Source organism: Centropristis striata, chromosome 2 (genome assembly GCF_030273125.1).
Source record: "Centropristis striata isolate RG_2023a ecotype Rhode Island chromosome 2, C.striata_1.0, whole genome shotgun sequence".
Taxonomy (NCBI): Eukaryota; Metazoa; Chordata; class Actinopteri; order Perciformes; family Serranidae; genus Centropristis; species Centropristis striata.
The window spans coordinates 4,484,248-4,504,490 of NC_081518.1; the positions used below are offsets into that span (position 1 = coordinate 4,484,248).

At 37.1% G+C, this 20,243-nt stretch overlaps 1 protein-coding gene across 4 annotated transcripts in view; it reads left to right on the plus strand.

Annotated features, from left to right (window-relative positions):
- scube2 (signal peptide, CUB domain, EGF-like 2) overlaps window positions 1–20,243 on the plus strand; it is a 39,139-nt gene that overhangs the window by 7,349 nt on the left and 11,547 nt on the right. For 2 of the 4 annotated variants that reach the window (XM_059349271.1, XM_059349277.1), the window contains exons 7-16: window positions 927–1,016; window positions 2,341–2,457; window positions 2,548–2,670; window positions 5,880–5,996; window positions 6,127–6,249; window positions 6,515–6,631; window positions 9,153–9,242; window positions 10,026–10,148; window positions 12,624–12,791; window positions 13,148–13,357. In XM_059349271.1, coding sequence (XP_059205254.1) covers window positions 927–1,016; window positions 2,341–2,457; window positions 2,548–2,670; window positions 5,880–5,996; window positions 6,127–6,249; window positions 6,515–6,631; window positions 9,153–9,242; window positions 10,026–10,148; window positions 12,624–12,791; window positions 13,148–13,357 — 1,278 coding nt within the window. The remainder of the gene's footprint in view (window positions 1–926; window positions 1,017–2,340; window positions 2,458–2,547; window positions 2,671–5,879; window positions 5,997–6,126; window positions 6,250–6,514; window positions 6,632–9,152; window positions 9,243–10,025; window positions 10,149–12,623; window positions 12,792–13,147; window positions 13,358–20,243) is intronic. The other 2 variants (XM_059349284.1, XM_059349293.1) reach the window with 2 other exon arrangements.

Sequence of the window (20,243 nt, forward strand, 5' to 3'; positions counted from 1 at the left end):
TTTGTGTCCCTTTGAGGTAATAGTGTCTCTTTGTTGTCATTTTGTATCTCTTAGAGGTTGTTTTGTGTCTCTTTAAGGTATTTTTTTTAATGTCGTTTGTTTGTGTCTCTTTGTGGTTGTTTTGTATCTCTCTATAGTTGTTTTGTGTCTCTTAAAGATAATTTTTCATTTCCGTATGTATGTTTGTGTCTCTTTGAGGTCACTTTGTCCTTTTATATTAATTCGGTTTCTCTTTGTGGTTGTGTTGCATCTGTTGTGATGTAATTTTGTGCCTTTTTGAGGCAATTTTGTCTTGTTGGTTGTTTTGTGTATCTTTTAGGTCATTTGTGTCTCTTTGTAGTCATTCTATGTCTTTGTAGTTGTTTTGTGTCGCTTTTAGGTATTTTTTATTGTCTTTGTTGTTTGTTTGGGTCTCTTTGTGGTTCTTTTGAGTCTCTTTGTGGTTGTTTTGTATCTCTTTGTAGTTGTTTTGTGTCTCTTAAAGATAATTTTTCATTTCCTTATATATGTTTGTGTCTCTTTGAGGACATTTTGTCCTTTTATATTATTCTGTTTCTCTTTGTGGTTGTGTTGCATCTGTTGTGATGTAATTTTGTGCCTTTTTGAGGCAATTTTGTCTTGTTGGTTGTTTTGTGTCTCTTTTAGGTCATTTGTGTCTCTTTGTCGTCATTCTATGTCTCTGTAGCTGTTTTGTTTCTTTTAGGTAATTTTGTGTCTCTTTGTGGTTGTTTTGCTTCACTTTATAGTTATTTTGTGTTTTTTGTAGTCCTTGTGTGTTCTCAGAAGAAATTTTGTCCCCTTTATGGTTACCTTGTGTCTCTTTGTGGTCCGTTAGGCCTGTTCATGCTTTTAGTTATACAGGAAATGTAGTGAATTTATATACCAATTCTTAATCTCTGAATGATTTTTTTGTGTGTGCCTCACAGAGCGAGATGAAGCCACCACTGAGTCTGCAGACCACAACTCCACATCCTTCACTGAGGTGGACAAACGGGTGAAACGCAGACTGTTAATGGGTAACAATCACTCTCCTTCATTCAGAGACTTGAATCTGTGTTTTAAATGACGGCGCGCTGAGCTGCCAGGAACCACTCAGGTGTGTTAAACAGGCGAGAGGACTTATGTCTAGTAAAGCGAAGCATTCCTCAGCCTTTTGAGCAAACTGTGAAATGACTACGCGCTCGCTGTCTCGCCCCCAGTTTCCCCCCGGAAAAATATGCATTTGTGACAGTGTGGTACATTTCACATTTTCCTCCCATCTGGGAAGGGCAGCGTGTGAATCTTTTCTCGCATAGTTAGTATTTATCAGTTGTGTGATTTTGGGTCACTCGATACATGTAAAACATTCAAACTTTGGCACTTTACCAACTACAGAGCTAGTATGTGACCTCAGGGAGCCACGTCCTGTTTTATTAATAATACATGTTGTTAGGGCTCAGTAGAGGTTCCTACAGGTGCTAAAAACACTTGAAAACACTTGAATTTTATGTTTTTTTGCTTGTTCGTTTTTTTGTTTTCTGTAAAATTCTCTCCTTTTTATGTTTATACGTATATGTCCTCTTTGATAACATGCTTTTGATATCTATTGATATGTATATGTATATATATATATATATATATATATGTGTGTGTGTGTGTGTGTGTATGTATATATATGTGTATGTATATATATATGTGAGTATATATATGTATGTATGTATGTATGTATATGTGTGTGTGTGTATATATATATTTTTTTATATATATGTGTGTGTGTGTGTGTGTGTGTGTATATATATATTTGTGTGTGTATAAATATGTGTATATATATATGTGTGTGTGTGTGTGTGTGTGTGTGTGTGTGTGTGTGTGTGTATATATATATATTTTTATTTTTTTATTTTTTTATTTTTTTCTTCATTATTATTATTATTTTTTACTTTATGGGGTGGGGATTATGTTCTGAGTGTCCCTGTATGTTTGTCTTCTATTGTGAAAAAAGCTTGATAAACAAAAAAGATAAAAACGAAAACACTTGAGTTTTAATGTGGTGTTTTCATGGTTTGAAAAGTGCTTGAATATTGAATCAAGTGGCTTGAATTTTAGGTTATATAAGATGCCAAGACGACTTCCAAACAGAAGTGTTCAAAGCAGTTTTGACAATAATTTGAAATGTATATAAGAAACAGTAATTTCTATTATTACATCAACTCTGTTTCAGTCGTTTTTAGAGCACGCTGTTCTGAACATTGAGCTTCTGTTGTACTAAGGATTTAGTATTTGACAGTGAGGAATAATGTAGTATTTTTCACAAGTAGAAAGGTCACTGACAAACATTCACGTTGTGTGTTGTAATTTCAGAAACCTGTGCGGTGAACAATGGGGGGTGCGACTGCACCTGTAAAGACACATCCACAGGCGTTCGCTGCAGCTGCCCGGTCGGCTTCACGCTGCAGCCCGACGCGAAAACATGCAAAGGTCAGACTGCCAGTCCACAAGAATAAACCCTCCAGAAAATCAGTCTGTTAAACTGAGTGGATTCATATAGTAAGTCTCGTCTCCCCACAGATATTGACGAGTGCGAGCATCACAACGGCGGCTGCGAACATTTCTGCAAGAACACCATCGGCAGCTTTGAGTGTAACTGCAGTAAAGGCTTCAAGCTGCTGACAGACGAGCGCTCTTGTCAAGGTAGAAATGGCTCCTGAGTCGACAAATATTGTGACATCATTTTTTTTTGATTGATGAAAATTTAAAAACAAACGAAGTCAAAGTCAAGTCAAAATTAAATTTTTAGAGCACATTTAAAAACAACCTCATTTGTTGTAGTTTTATCAAAGTATTTTTGGTTAAAGGAAAATTGTTTGTATTAAACAAGACAAAAAATGTCTGACATTTGTCAGATATTTTTTGTTAAAATGTGAAATCAGGTTGTTTTGTATGATGTGAACACTGGAGCTGTTCATAACTGACCTGCTTATTGTGGAAGCTTTGATTTATTTATTTTTTTTAGTCATATATTGTCATATTCCAACAATATTTACTTTAGGATGAGCAATGAATAAATATTTGTTAAAAAAAAAAAAAAAACAACCTAAGTTGACCAAAGTGCTGTACAGTTATTAAAATACAATACAATCATAAACAAATAGTTATAAATAAAAACAAGAAAAACAATAAAATACTAAAATACTAAAAAACAGTAAAACAATAAAATAGTAATAAAAACTCAATCCAAAAACAGATAGAAAAGAAAAATAAAAGGGTAAAAGAAAGCCAAGGATTCTTGCCTAGCTGGGACTGAAAGCCAAGGAGAATATACAGGTTTTTAATAATGTGAAAAACGAACAACAATAAATACAAGACAACGACACAAAATGAAACAACAACAAGACGCAACACTTATTTGTGTTCAAAAGGAGTCAAAGCTTATTAAATCCCTTCTCCCTATGTTAATTTACTATATTCAGTTATATAACAACAGTAATATTTATATATATGTATGTATGTATAACACATAGTAATGTAGTTTATAAACTTGTTATTACCATTATTAACATGCATAACTTGTTATTAACTTACAAACACATAAGTACACATACAATTTGATTAGAAAGACGAAAGAGGGAGTGGGGTATGACAACATGAGCAGATAGTTTCAAGTCTTGTTTTACTGGTTGAATAACTTTAACATCTCTGTGGGATTTCACATTTTTTGCCGCAATCAGCAACTTTATAGCTCGCTTTATTGATCGGTCAGACCACAAAAGTTTCCACACCTTTATTATCCTACGAGGCTAAAATTTGGCATGACAAGATGAAAACACTAAATCTGAGGGGAATTGTCTTGCTGCATGGACAGATAATTTCACTTTTGTTGATTGTTAAATCTAGAAATAAGGCAAGTTTGGCAAGGCAAGTTTATTTGTATAGCACAGTTCAACACAAGGTAATTCAAAATGCTTTACATAAACATTAAAAACAGCAAGACACAATTGGAAACAATAAAAACAGTCATTTAAAACAGGACAATAAGATAAGATAAAATAAGATACAGCAGGATAAGAAAAGAAATAAAATAATAAAAAGCACAAGTGAAACATTGTGTAATTAAAAAGTAAGGGCAGTAGAGTAGAGCAGATAAGTGTTAAAGTTAAGAGTTCGCTGCAGTAAACAATAGTGTTTTTAGTCCTGATTTAAAGGCGCATGTTGAATACTTAAAATAAGAAATTAACTCTTTAAGCAAGATAAATTATCTAACACTTCTAAATATAAATAATAACAATATAAATAGTTTTTTATCTTGGTAAGAACCAAATAATTTGCAGTGTATGTTTTTGTGTTAATGCATGAATGTGTAAATGCATGTGTGTACCTGGTTGCAACAACTTCAAATCTACTCTTGTTTTATATCGCATATGAAAAGACTTTTTAACCTTTAAATCAGGGTCCAAAGTGTCTTTAATGACACTCGCCAGATGCAACTAAGGCTCCGTTTACATGATGACGGTCTGAACAGAAGACGCAAAAGTGGCGTCGCGTCTTCACTTTTTATTCCGCGTTTAGACGAGCATTTTCGGGAATAAATCTGCTGCATACGGTGACGCAAAAGTGTGTGAATTCGATTGTATGCATGCCAGGCGGCATCACTTAAAGCCATAAGAGCATCTTTGGGCATGTGGAAGTTTTCACGCCACACATTTTCATCAGCTACTCCTTCCACAAAGTTCTCCACCATCCACTAGATCTTCGTCCAAAGCCGTCTGGCTCGCCTCCGACCAATCGGTGCATCCAAAATGTGACGGAGGTAATTAAAGACCCTTCTCTGTTCACTAATACTATCTGTACATATCCTGTACATTTGGTGGAAAGACTCCTGTAAGTTTATTAGAGCTGCCAGAGCAGTTTGAAGGTCCCACCATGGAAATAATCCCACATGTTTATTTATTTTCCTGTACTGGAGCATGGATGTGACGTAAACGCGTACGTGACGTGAGCAGATCAGATCAGAGTTTTACGTCTAGTCAGTGTAGACGGACACGCTACGGTGGAGCGGATTACAGTTTTACACCCTGGAGGCTGGTTTCAGATTTTTGCATTTTTAAGCCCCAAAAACGCCGTCACCGTCTAACAAAAGGCACTTCCCATAAAATATTTTGTCGTTTTTACCTGCAAGCGTCCTCGTGTAAACGGGGCCTTAACCCTTTATCAGGCAAAGAACTATATTTGGTAACTTCAGGTAATATTTCGAGAAAAAAGTTGCAAATTTACTAGAAAAAAAGTTGCAGATTTAAGAGATTTAAAGTGGGAAAAAAACTTTTTTCTCCCAGATTCACCACTGTAACCCTTAATAGGGCACTCATTGAAATACTTGCAAATTCCAAATTTCAACCCTAGAGAATATTGGAGGATATTACATACTGCCAGAATGTGTAAAAAAAAAACATACGAAAATAATATTTTGAGAAAAAAGTTTACGAGATTAAAGTGGCAAATCTACGAGAAAAAAATGTGCAGATTTATGAGATTTAAAGTGGTGAATCTGGGAGATTTTCCCACTTTAAATCTCTTAAATCTGCAACTTTTTTTCTTGTAGATTTGCCACTTTAATCTAGTAAATTTGCAACTTTTTTCTCGAAATATTACCTGAAGTTACCAAATATAATTATTTGCCTGATAAAGGGTTAAACTCAATTTAAGGCGCCTCAATGAAACACTGACTTCTTGTTATGTGCAAAAGCTATTAAAAGCTACTGCTGTTTCACCTGATGCACACATCACATTTCTCCGAGTGGGAAAATTCTGGATCAAATGTGTGTGTTTGTGGGGGGAAATCCCTCCTGATGAAGATTGCAACTGACTGCCCTGCTATTATGTCACCTGTCTGATTTTGATTACAGATATAGATGAGTGTTTTTTTGAACGGACATGTGATCACACGTGTGTGAACTCCCCCGGTGGTTTTCAGTGTCTGTGCAACAAAGGCTTCACCATGTATGGGCTGGCCCACTGCGGAGGTGAGTCTGCATCGGGCGCTTAACAACTCCAGCGTAACACACAAAGTGCTCAATTTAGAAATGTGTTAAAAGCAAGATCATAATAAAACGGACCCTGTAATTATAGTAATGATTTTTCCTTTCCTCTCAGATATAAATGAATGCAGTGTGAACAATGGCGGTTGTGAGCAGGGTTGTGAGAACACCATGGGTGGATATGAATGCTTTTGCCACTCTGGTTATAAGCTCCACTGGAACAAAAAGGACTGCATTGGTAAGCCAGCGACTCTTCCTGAATGAGAGGCTGTGGCCATCCCACATTTTGGACTAAAACTTGGGGGACAAAAACAGGAGATACTTTGAAATCTGTTCTCTTTTTCTCTTTAATTCTCTGTCACTTGTTTTTTTTCTTGTGCTTTAGTAAAACAATCCAGAGTGCTGTGATGTTGTCTGTGCTGTCAGGATGTCTGTCTTCCTACTTGTTACAATCAAAAGTGTTTAATTTTTTACCTTGGAGTTTTGTTGTGGTTTCCATCTAGAGGCTGAGGGGTTCCCACCTGCTAAACCCCCCTCTAAGCCTACACTCAACTGTAGTAAGCAGGAGGGAGGGGACCGCTGCTTCCTGACCTGCCAGTCCCAAGTTCACATCAGCAGCGGTGAGTCGGTGAAACCAGCTCCCCATATAACATCATTTACCTGCTTTTCAATAAGTGCAACTCCAACTGTGTTTACATACATTACAGGCCAAAAGTTTGGAAGCAAGATCAAATTTGTACAAAAAAGATCATAGTTTCATTGCTATACTTTGCAACAAAATAAACATGATTATTATTTAAAGAGTCACTTATTAGAACACATTTTTACTATAATTATCAGGTCTTTGGGTTTTTATTGCTTAGACTTTGTGTATCCTTCTTTCCTTAAAGTATAAATCTGAACTCTTGTTTCTTTATTCAGCTGCTTCAATTTGATCCATTTCTGTGGTAGTTTGTCAGAGATATGAACACAGTTGAGATTTATTGGGATTTTTATATCCAAACTCTCAAAAGCCAAAGAGCTAAAGTGAATAATGCAAAATGTGATTTGTTTTTTTACTTTTGCACTGAACTTGTTTGCACTGAGACTTCAAATCTTCTCAACCCTAAAACGAAGCCCTTCTTTTCAATGATCATGTAGTAAACACATCCAAAAATCCAAAGAATAGATACTGGTTTTTAAGAAAGCCATTTTGAACAGAAAATTTAAGTCGCTTCCTAACTTTTGGCCTGTAGTATATTTCCAAGAACTGCAAAGGAAATGGATTGGCTGACCATGATCGCATGTAAAAGGTTCAAGGTTTGCACCTGTGCCTTATTGTCAAATCACTCATCATCATGAGGTGATCGGGAACCAAAGCTGACCTTCAGAACTACTGTACACACACACACTATTGTAGCAGTCAGTTCTGTTAAACTCTTACATATGTTCATCACACAGGTAAAAGCATTAATGTTCTGCTCCCCCTTGCTTCACTTGCTGCCAGAGCTGTAATGAAGTCGCTTTTACTTTTGCAATGTGTCAAAGAAACAGAGATTCTGCAACAGTTTAGCTCTCGGTAGCTATCCTTAGTGCAGCGATCATCAACTGGAAGCCCACAGAATAATAGCCTAATGAATTAGGAAAATATGAGGAGGAAAAAAATGCTTTCAGGCATATTTACAATGAGATTTCCATAACCATCAGTCCTCAGTAAACTGCCTCCTTAGTGGAAGTCTGACAGCATTTTCTACTAAAATATTTAGTTATCATTATGGATTTACCAAAAAAATACAAGAATTTAGTAAGAAAGTGAAAATATCCAACAATGACAGGCTAAATCAAATCAAATCAAATCAAATCAAATCAAAATCAAGATTACTTTATTTATCCCCGAGAGGAAATTAATTGAGTCTGTTAGCTCTTTTAGAATTAGCCAGCCTGATGGCTGTATGAGCGAAGGATCTTTTTAATCTCTCCGTCCTAGACATAAGTACATTATATTTTCTTTATTTGAAAGTCCAGCACCCACAGTGTCTGCTTAGAAAAAGTCTGGCTCTTAATGTAATTAATGACCCGTCTTAGTGGCTTTCTCATCACTTTTAATGCAACCTTTTTTATTGAAAGCCTTCCAAAGATTTAACGGTCTTCATCTAGAAAACATCTTTGAAGATGTTGCCGTCCTGTGGCAACTTAAAACAGGGTCTCAAACTCAAATTCCCTGGGGGCTGCTGGAGGCAGTATCAAAATGACCAAAAAAAGACACAAAATGACAGAAAAATAAACTAAATTATTTAAAAAAGACACAAAATGACCAAAAATGACACAAAATTACAAAAAAAGACACAAAATGACCAAAAAAAGACACAACATGACCAAAAAAGACACAAAATTACCAAAAAAAGACACAAAATTATTTAAAAAAGACACAAAATTACAAAAAGACACAAAATGACCAAAAGAAGACACAACATGACCAAAAAAGACACAAAATTACCAAAAAAAGACACAATTATTTAAAAAAGACACAAAATTACCAAAAAAAAGACACAAAATTACCAAAAAAAGTAATTAAAGGGACCTTCCACACACAACACGGTAAAGTGCCATTCATATAAAACTCACATTAAACTTTTATATCAAGGTTGGGGGCCACAAAATATTGTCACGAGGGCCGCAATTGGCCCGCGAGCCACGAGTTTGAGACCCATGACCTAAAAGGTGACATATACATCTAAAATTTAAAAAAACATTTATATATTTTGTAAAGCACTGGTATTGGATAAGTAACAGATATCAGCAGATACACAAGTTCAGGTATTGGAAGGAAAAGTTGGTATCGGCACATCTCTGATGGTGAATTGAAAGTGCACTATAATGTTTTTAGCCTGACAACACACACACAGGATGACACAGTATGACTCTGGTATCTTCTGGTGCATCTATGTTTGAAAAAAGTGATGCCACGCGGCTAATGCATGCTAATGGAAATGCAATTAGTCAGTAAGTTAAGCTGTTCCAGATCTGGTTGTCAACATCGGTCTGCAGAGCGGCTGGTCGTGTTGCTACACGCCGCCTGTTTGCTCCCTCTGAACTGGCTTTTGTAGCCTTAACTTTTGTCTGTGTTGGTCTGTGTGTCACGGCCTCTTGTGTGTTTTTCAGGGACGGAGGATTCCTACACGGTGACCTGTGGAATGCCTCTGCCCTGCTTGGCTGACGCACAAAAGAACAACAGCGGCTCGCATTGCTTAGGCAAGTAGAAAACATCACAGATTTACATCTATCTTTCCGCTCTGCCACACAAAACCGTAACTCAGAAGCAACTCAGGCATCCCTTGTGTTCAGCTGATGTATAAAGTAGATTGAAAAAAAAGCACTATTGTTTACTGCAGCGTACTCTTAACTTTAACACTTATCTGCTGTACTACTGCCTTTACTTTTTAACTACGCAATGTTTGACTTGTGCTTTTTATTATTTTATCTATTTTTGGTAACGCTTTATAATAAGGTCCTTAATAACCATTAATTAACAAGTAATAAGGCATTGTTCTCACTTTAGATCCGGTAGTTGCAAAAAGCATAGTTAACTTATAATAGATGAGCAATAAAGTATATTTTAATATCAATAAGCAAACAATAAGATTAATAAAGGCATGGCAAAGACATAATGGGTGGGTCATGGGTGTTTATAATGCCATTATTAACACTTATATAAGCTTATAAACACACAATAATGTTAATAAGCATCTTGTGAGGACTTACAAGGGCCTTATTACTTGTTAATTAATGGTTATTACAAGGACCTTATTATAAAGCGTTACCCTATTTTCTTAGCCTGCTGTATCTTATTTTATCTTAGTTGTATTTTTATTTATTTTCCCTGTTTTAATTGACTGTTTTTACTGTTTTCAATTGTATCTTGCTGTTTTTAATGTTTATGTAAAGCACTTTGAATTACCTTATGTTGAATTGTGCTGTACAAATAAACTTGCCTTGCCTTGAAATGACAAAGTTTTCCGTTTCTCCGTCCTGCAGGTCCAGAAATGGCTAACGTTCCTCGCATTAAGACCACAGCTACTTTCAAGTCGGGCACCGCAAAATGCAACTTAAAACGAAGTCAGGAGAAACTGAAGGAGAGCTTAAACTCGGCACACTCAGGTACAGAGGTTGCCACACAACAAACACAACAATGCCTGCAAACACAGCACTTAGCTCACAGATAGACAGGGATTAAAATTACAGCTTCTTCATGTTGCTGGTTAAAAAACATTTAGGGTTTACCAAAAGCTGCCAACATCTAAAGCCACAGTCTTTAGAGGATAAAAGAGACCTGGAGGCTGCTTCAAAGTAAGCCAGAAAACCAAAGGCAAATGTGAAAGAAATTTGTGGTGAAAGTGATGTGGTTTTGAGTGTCTTGAACGTCTCATCGCAGCACTTTGTCTGGCGGTGACAGGGGAGGATGTAATTAGCCATAGCATGCCTTTCAGTTGGGTCTGACCTAGCCATCAATCAAATGGGTTTCCGATTGTAGGATTATTTGGCTTCTCAAAGGCTTTTTGGCGTCTTCTTTTACATCCCTCATAGTCACTGAAGGAGCACAAACTTGTTTCAAGTAAAACAGATTGTCACCATGACATCTTTTTCCAGCTGAAATATGACCGATTTAACTACACATAATGGCTGTTTTAAATCTGTGTGTGATGTGGCGATAAAATCTGCTGTTTAACTGTCAAGGATTTTCTTTAACAGTCGTGCGATTGTGTGACGATGATGAATGATTTTGGTTATTATTGTTTATTGTTTATTGTATCCTTTGGATCCCCATTAGTCTTCATAGAGATGAAGACTATTCTTCCTGGGGTCCACATTAAATCAAACAATTATCACACAATTACAGCATTTACACAGATAATAACATGAAGTCATTCATCCTAACATGATTATAATGGATATTAACATGATTATAATATATATTAAGTAGTACAAGACATGATTATAAAAAAAAGTTACATGAGTATACGAGGTAAGCATAAATCGTACCATGATGCTCAGTGCAGATGTATAAACATACTTGAGTTCAACTTAACATGATTTCCTATTTTCATAGAAGACTATTGCAACATAAAATTATGATGAAACAAGAAAACCATGGAAAATGTCTAGATATCAGCTCTTAAATTAAACTCATATGAGATATTTCTTGTTAATTTTAATGCCTGGTACAACTAAAGGTACATTTGTTTGGACAAATATAATGATAACAACAAAAATAGCTGATAAGAGTTTAATTTAAGAGCTGATATCTAGACATTTAACATGGTTTTCTTGATAATAACCAAAATCATTATGAAAAAAAAACATGGAAAATGTTGAGATATCAGCTCTTAAATTAAACTCTTATGAGATATTTTTGTTGTTATCATTATATTTGTCCAAGCAAATGTACCTTTAGTTGTACCAGGCATTAAAATGAACAAGAAACTGAAGAAAATAATGGCCTAATAATCTTTCCATGACTGTATATTATATTATATTTGAATGATTATAAGAAGGCAGATGGCCAGTGTGTTTTTCTCCACTGTAGCTTTTCTAACAGACGGACCTGAGACAGTGTGTTCACACAGTTTGTTATCATGTTTAGGCTTTGTAAAGACCCCAAAATTTAACAGAAACATTTTTATTAACAAGAAAAATGCAACATTTATAATAAAAAACAGTTGTGCAAAAAGAAACTGCAACTATGATAACAAGCTTCAGGTCTGAGGTAGTGCAATAAATAAATACAATAAACAATAGTAATTAGAACAGTTTCTTTTTTAATACTTTATTGCAAGGCTTCTTACTTTCACAAACATATTCAGTCATTTTGTTTTCTTTACAATATTGTACCTTGCATTTTTTTCCTTTTTTTTCAAGGTATATATTCAATAAGTAAATAACAAAACATAGGGTAAACAGACAAACATATTTACAAGGTAAACTGGTATTTCCCAAATGAGGATCTCCAAGAAAAGGAATAAACAACAAACTAACGACAACCCAAAAAATAAATAAATAAATAAATAAATAAAATAAAAAAAGTAATAATAATAATTTTTTTAAAGATAAATAAATACATTAAAAATTAAAAATAATAAGATATACTATAGTATATCTTATTATTCTTTTTTTTATTTGTATTTTTTAAAGTAATAATAATAAAAAAATTTAAGAGGAAAAAAAAAAGAACAATATTTTGAGGTTGTATGATGTGCACAATATTAGGCAAGCTTGATAAAAAACTTAAGTTAACTTAAGTGTTCCTTCCTTTGCTATGCTTTACACACATAACAATAAACTAAATCGATACTTTTGAAAATGAGTATCGTATCCGGATACAACGTTTTAGTATTGATTCTTTTTTGAATATCGATACTTTTGACAACCCTAATCACAACCTTCTAAAGAGACTTAGACAGCTGTTGGCGTCTCCATGTCATCTGTAACTGGCCAATAGAATTAGTTTGCTGTTTCACCATAAAGGATTTTCTTTAACAATTGTGCGATTGTGTGTGTGTGTGTGTGTGTGTGTGTGTGTGTGTGTGTGTGTGTGTGTGTGTGTGTGTGGGGGGTGGTTGTCTCCCATGTCCACAGGTAGCAGGTTCCTCTTCACTGAAAACGTCCAGTTCAGCTACGTCAGCCTGCGCTGCACCTCGTCCGGGCAGCGAACGCGAAGCCGCCACGGCAGGAAAGCGGGCGAGGAGGACGGCTCGTCCATAACAGCTGAGTTTGAGCTGGATGTGAACCTAGAGGAGGTAACAGGTTGGTCTCTCTGCGCTTCCTCTCTGCCTGCCTTCGCTTCTCGTTCTGCGTCTTTCTCTCGCTGCTGTCTGTTTGTCACTAAACAAACCAAACTGTTAAAGTATCTCCTGTTTTGACTCGGCTGTGGTGGTGGTGGTGGGCTCTAGGTTGGGACTCTGAATCCAGGTGTTTAGTTGTTTTCTTTGACTCCTTTATAAATGTTGGCCTGGTTTGCTCCCCCCCCCGACTCGATGGTGCGTTTAAGTGAATGTCGAGGCAAGCATGCGAGCATCCACGCATGACTTTAGGTGGATAGGTGTGGGGGAAATGACGTCTTGCTTTCAAAACAGTATGTTTGTATGAAATGCTTCTCTCAGCAGAGAGCTGTGATCTGAACTGTGTGCGCCGGCGCTCAGAGAAGAGGCTCAGGAAAACCATCCGGACCCTCAGGAAGTCCATCAACCGGGAGCAGTTCCACCTCCACTTCGCCGGCTCGGACTACGAGCTCGCCAAGAGTCTGGTGGTCAAGCCGGCAGAACTGCCAGGACACTGTGTGGCGGGACACGTGCTGATGGGCAGGAAGTGTGGTGAGTTTGTTTTTTGTATTTTCCTATTGGTCAACACTGTTGGTCATGCACTGTTCATCAAGCCATCACTGGCTACGGGGGGCTTATTCTCCAAATCCACAATCTGATCAGACTCAGGCTTTTCATCTCTCAACTGCAGGTCCAACAACTTTTGTTTCACCAAGCAGCTTTGTATCTGACTAGGCCAAATGCCGTGTTTCCACTTCATGGAACAGCTCGGCTCGGCTCTACTTAACTAATTGTAATAGCCAGTTGGTAGAGTGGTAGTTCAGTGATCGGAAGGTTGGTGGTTCGATCCCCTGATCTACTTGTCGAAGTGTCCTTGAGCAAGATACTGAACCCTAAATTCAGAAACTGAATCCTAAATTCAAGATACTGAACCCTAAACTCATAAAATGAACCATAAATTCAAAAACTGAACTCTAATTTCAAGATACTGAACCCCAAATTGCTTCTGATGCTGCGTTCATCGCTTTATGAACGAACTCCCAATGGTGGCAGGTAGCACTGTTTAGGGTAGCCTCTGCCACCAGTGAATACAGTCTGTAGTGTAAAGCGCTTTGAGTGTTGGCAAAGCGACTAGAAAACCTTTATAAGCGCAGGTCCATTTAGCTGATCACCCTGGTACTTGCTGAATACTTGCAACCAACCAGAGGAACCTGCTGCACCTCATTAGCTGAAAATGGTATTTTTGCGGGCTGCCATTTCTTAAAATTAGGATCAAATGGATGAAAAAATTGTTTTCTGTTTAAAAATGGAGGGTTTGTGCAGGATGTCCAATGTCCCGGTAGTGCCGATCGTCTCTGACCAATCAAGTGTCTGCAGTGTTTCTGCTCAGCTCGCTTGAAACCTCAACCCAGGTGAAACTAAAACAAGTACCAGGAAACCAAAGTAGAGCACATTGAGTCGAGGCGAGCCGTACCATGCAGAGGAAAAAGCGTCAATAGTCGTGTCTTAAAGCAATCGAAACGGTCCATGCCAGTGAGATATATTTAGACAAGCTGGTTTAATGATTGGATTTGGGGCAGGTGTTGGCCAGATGAGTGCCATATTTGGTTTGCAGACATGCTGTAATGAGCTCGTTGGAGGGGAGAGCGAGCTCGCATGGAGGAACAGAGAGGCTGTTGTTGGCCCTCCAAGCTGTGAGATCTTCCAGCATCTCCCCGGGATAAGGCCGTAACACGAGGCCTGATGGCAGGTCTCCTGGTAGCTGTTGCCTCTCGCTCGGGTTTTTATATACAACCTGCGATGAAGAAAATGTTCATTAAAAAAGACCGCACACTGTCAGTGCTTGAGAGCTGAGGGCTGGCATGTGTTTTCTCTGGCTGTTGGGGCCGTGTGCCCCTAGTTTCGGGCCTCACAGAAAGTTTGCTGCCTGCTGCACGCCGTCTTTATATCAGGGAGAGGAAACCGGTGCTTTTCTCTTGTTGGGATGTCTAAATATTTATTCAAATGGCAGTTCGATATATGCACCAATGTTGAAGATGTTTGATGTTTTTTGACCCTGATGTTTTTACTCTTTTATTGTTTTTTTTGTTTGTTTCTCCCCTTTGAACTATTAGAGAATAGTGCTGATGGAGGTTTTTGCACTTAATCTGGAGTCCAAAACTTGTCCGAAACTACCACTATCCTTTAGTTTATTTAGAAAACATTTGTGAGAAGAAAATCATCAGCTTTAACCCTTAATAGGGCACTCATTGAAATACTTGCATTTCCAAATTTCAACCCTAGAGAATATTGGAGGATATTACATACTGCCAGAATGTGTAAAAAAACATACAGACCTGGGGGAGGGGGGTCATATTTTGAGAAAAAAGTTTACGAGATTAAAGTGGCAAATCTACGAGAAAAAAATGTGCAGATTTATGAGGTTTTAAGTGGTGAATCTGGGAGAAAAAAGTTGCTTTTTTCCCACTTTTTTCTCGTAATCCTGCGACTTTTTTCGCGCAGATTTGCCATTTTAAATCTCTTAAATATGCGACTTTTTTTCTTGTAGATTTGCCACTTTAATCTAGTAAATTTGCCACTTTTTTCTCGAAATATTACCTGAAGTTACCAAATATAGTTCTTCGCCCGATAAAGGGTTAAGTTGCATATATCTCCCTGTAGCACCATATTTTTTGGGGCCTCTACATTAACATCAAAGCAACCTCTGCTGCAGAGCTGTGCAGACATGATTTAAACCTAAACTGCTCCTGTTCATTATTTCTATCTCTCAGCTGCACAGATCTTAAGTGTCTTGATTCCTTAACTCCCCCGCTACCCTTCAGGTCAACATTAAGCAGTCTATTGGCCATGGCAGGGGTGTAGACATGTAATTTGGGAGAGGAGGAGAGGGGGGCTGAAAGGCATTCTTCTTAACCTCCAGCTCTTTAAAGGAGCTATATTTTTCCCCTCCTCCCCCACCTCCCGCTCTGGCTTAGCTCGGAGTGCAGTTTAGTCCTTTTCAGTTTGCCCACTCCATTGAAAACCCCATTTGGGGCTTGTTCTCACTGCCTGAGAGCGACGACAACACAGCCTCCTGCACATTTGGAGAAAATTTGCTTTCACCTCTGTGCACTCTAAAGCATTTCTCCTCTGATTCTGTGGTTCGCTCTGGCTGCTACATCACTTTATATTGTTATTTCTGCTGCAATAAAATATATGCATGATCTATATATTCATTTATGTAAATATTTAGTTGTTCAGATGTTTGTTTGTACTGTTGATTATTGTGACTATGTGACAGGTTTCATGCAAAGTCTTGAAAGTTTGGTAAATGCCTAATTTTATGTTACGTTTTCAAGGCTAGGAATGTGTTTGAATTTCAATATAACCGTTAAAAAAATGCTTTTGACATCATCTTATGTTTCATCTATACAATTACTCATGCAAACCAAAAAATCTTTTAATATCTAAAAAAAAAAAATCAGGTTGTTGCCTCTTTGCATCTCACACCAGACGAAACATACAGTCATGGAAAATATTATTAGATCACCTTTTTTCTTCATTTTCTTGTTCATTTTAATGCCTGGTACAACTAAAGCTACATTTATTTGGACAAATATAATGATAACAACAAAAAAAAATCTCATAAGAGTTTAATTTAAGACATTTTCCATGTTTTTTTTAATAATGATTTTGGTTATTATCAAGAAAACCATGTTAAATGTCTAGATATCAGCTCTTAAATTAAACTCTTATGAGCTATTTTTGTTGTTATCATTATATTTGTCCAAACAAATGTACCTTTAGTTGTACCAGGCATTAAAATGAACAAGAAACTGAAGAAAATAATGGTCTAATAATTATTTCCATTACTGTATATTATATTATATTTGAATGATTATAAGAAGGCAGATAGCCAGTGTGTTTTTCTCCACTGTAGCTTTTCTCACAGACAGACCTGAGACAGCAGGTTCACACAGTTTGTTATCATGTTTAGGCTTTGTAGCTCATAGACACGCGCCTATAAGAACAACACACACACACACACACACACACACACACACACACACACACACACTTTGTGTATCACAACCTACGAACGAGACTTGAACAGTTGTTGGCGTGTCCATGTTATCGGTAACTGGCCAATAAAATTGTGAATGTGAATTATTACAGAAATCGAAGCTCATTCAGATTGGGATCCTGCAGCTCTGTGACCTAATAAAAGCTGCATTGAGACCAGTCTTTTTTTCTCCGGTTGTGTTTACACTTGGGCTTACAATCTACACTGCAAATTATTTGGTTCAAGATGAGGAAAAAAACTTTAAAAAATTAATTAAAGTTAATTTCTTATTTTAAGTGTTCAACTTTATCTTATTTCTAGATTTAACAATCTTAATTCAATAAATCTTGTCAAGTGAAATTATCTTGCTGCATGGACAGATAATTTCACTTGTTTTGAGTACCTTTTCCCTAAGATTTAGTGTTGTTATCTTGTTTTTAGACACATACGATCAAAGTCAATATGATCAGCTGCAAAGTGACCATATGCATTGGTTGTGATGATAAAAGTTTGGAAACCCTGGAAATGGTTGATTTAGGTACCGTTAAAGTGTATGAAAAGTTTGAATTTTACTCCTAAGAAGCTGCACTGCAAAAAAGGTGTGTCTAAAAGCAAGATAAAAACACTAAATGTTAAAGTTAATTTCTTATTTTAAGCATTCAACATGCTTATTTCTCGATTTAATAATCTTAATTTAAGAAATCTTGTCTAGTGAAATTATCTGTCCATGCAGCAAGATCATATCCCTCAGATTTAGTGTTTTTATCTTGTTTTTAGACACACCTTTTTTGCAGTGTACAAACCTGAGACCTCAACACACAATATCAAAGTCGATATGAACAGCTGCAAAGTGACCATATGCATTGATTGTGAAGGTTATAAAAGATTCAGTAAACTTTTGCATTTATAGAAAAAGTTAGATATGATGATACAGGGTTTGGAGAGCCTGGAAATGGTTGACTTAGGTACTTTGAAAGTGTTTGAAAAGTTTGCATTTTACTCCAAAAAGAAGCTGTATTCCCCTGCAGAATCCATATTCCCAGTGATGCAGAGATGGTTTGAACGGTTCGTGTCTACGTCTATTTGACCGTTGCAGTCAACTTGTTTGCGTGTTTGTTTTAACATTGAAGATGTTTAGGAAGTGCTGTTGATTCAAGCTGGCAGTTTGAGTGCTGTGTCCCCCCTGCCCCCCAGCTGGGGCCACTTTGCATGACCCCCAGCCACTAAACTGCTAAAGAGAATTGACTTCAGCCACACCATGGGAATCAATTAGCATCAGTTGTTTGGGCCTCCGCTTGATGGGCGCGAGCAGCGATTGGGCCAAGCAGAATGGGGGGATTCAGAAACCTGACCCCTTTTATTGGGTTCAGCTCCTTACCACTGTGATACCGTAGTGTTTTCCTATGTCATCAAGTAGGCAAAGACTGGGGACTTGAATAGAGGTGAAAGGTCTTTTAAACCTCTTTGGGGCCATCAATTCGAGGACTCTATAGAAGCGTTCTTTGCATTTGAAAGGCTTCAAGGTTTTTTCTCTCTTTCACTTTCACTCTCTCTCTTCTCTCACTGCTTCCCTCTGTCAAATAAAAGCTGTTAGGGGACAATGCAATGATGGCTCCTCATGGTCTTTCAGAGTAAACAATAGGCTTCAAAAAATGAACTGCTCTTGAGAGAATTACATTTTCTTTCTTTAAAAAGGAAAATCTAACAATTTGCTGAGCCACGTATAATGGATCTACGTTAGAGCTTTTGTGTGTCGAGCTTTTAGAGATAGTGGTTTCTCTGCTTACAGGCGGCTTAGAGGCTAAAAAACTGAGGCACATTTTGTGCTAAAAGGCCCGGGATTTAATTGATTTATTCTTGTGTGAGTGAAGATCAGCTTCAGTTTTCAAGTCAAGTTCTTAAGACGACCAGACAGACGCAGTAATTCCCAAATTAATTACAGGCGTCACTCTGAATGGGAGGAACCAAAGCAAAACGGTGCTTTGGTCCCTTTAATCAAGCCTTCGCACTTGTGAGAGATAAGAGGGAAATATTCTCTTTGATTCGCCTCGGCTTTTAAGAGAGGTGAGGGTGCTTATGGTGGTATTAAAAGTTCCTCCCTGATGCACAGCCATGTCGTAAGAAGTATTAGGACGTGTCAGATGTGGGGCACAAAGGCAGCTGTGGAGCGGGTCGGAGCTCCTTTGTCTCAGTGCCGTCGTATGGCTGCATTAGCTTGGTTTGCAATAGCATTTTAATAGCTGAATGCTGGGTTTTATACACATACACTACAGGCCAAAAGTTTGGAAACAACTTAAATTTTCTGTTCACAATGGCTTTCTTAAAACCAGTATGGATTATTTGGATTTTTTGATGTGTTTACTGCATGATCAGACTTTATCTTTATTGAATTGAACCATTTTCCTCAATTAACCTTTAGGTATACATTTGTGTTACTATTGGTGAATATATATTAACAACAGAAAAGAAGGGCTTAGTTTTAGGGTTGAGAAGATTTAGAAGAGTCACAACTTCAGTGCAAATGTCAAAAACAAATCACATTTACATCACACGTTTGCATTATTTGCTTTAGCTTTTTGGCTTTTTGGCTTTTGAGAGTTTGGATACAAACATCCCAATAAATCTCAACTGTGTTCATATCTCTGACAAACTACCACAGAAATGGCTCAAACTGAAGCAGCTGAGTGAAGAAACAAAAGTTCAGATTTATACATTAAGGAAAGAAGGATACACAAAGTCTAAGCAATAAAAACCCAAAGACCTGATAATCATAGTAAAAATGTGTTCTAATAAGTGACTCTTTATAGCATAATCACATTTATTTTGTTGCAAAGTAAAGCAATGAAAATATGATTTTTTTTTGTACAAATTTGATCTTGCTTCCAAACTTTTGGCCTGTAAGTCCCTAAGCATTTGTTTACAGTGTGTGTGAGTGTCTGAAAATGCATCTATACTAATTTAAAAGACAACGTGTAAGCATAAGCAGTGTGTGCTTAGGTGATCCTGTGGCATCTCCCCCAAAAGTGGTTTCTTCAAGTCTTTTGTACAAATAAGGACACAACAGTAACGCTGCATTTATTAGAGAAGTCTCCAACAAGGAAAAGCTTCACCAATGGTGATCCGTGTTTGTCCTCGCCACCATTCCATATCTCTTTTTTAATTTTAAAAATGTATTCAGATTATGTTTATTTAGTCTACTTTAAGACAGAAAAACACTCCTAACTGGCATCATAATGCTATCATAGAGGGTTAATCCTTCCTCTGAACACTCTAATTGTTTCACTCTAATTGTTCTTTTATCTGGAGCATCCATTCCACAACCTTTTCTTGGACCCTTCTTAGAATTTTCAGCCATTGTTTCTGCAGGATCTCTGCCTTTAGTCTGGCTTGTTGATG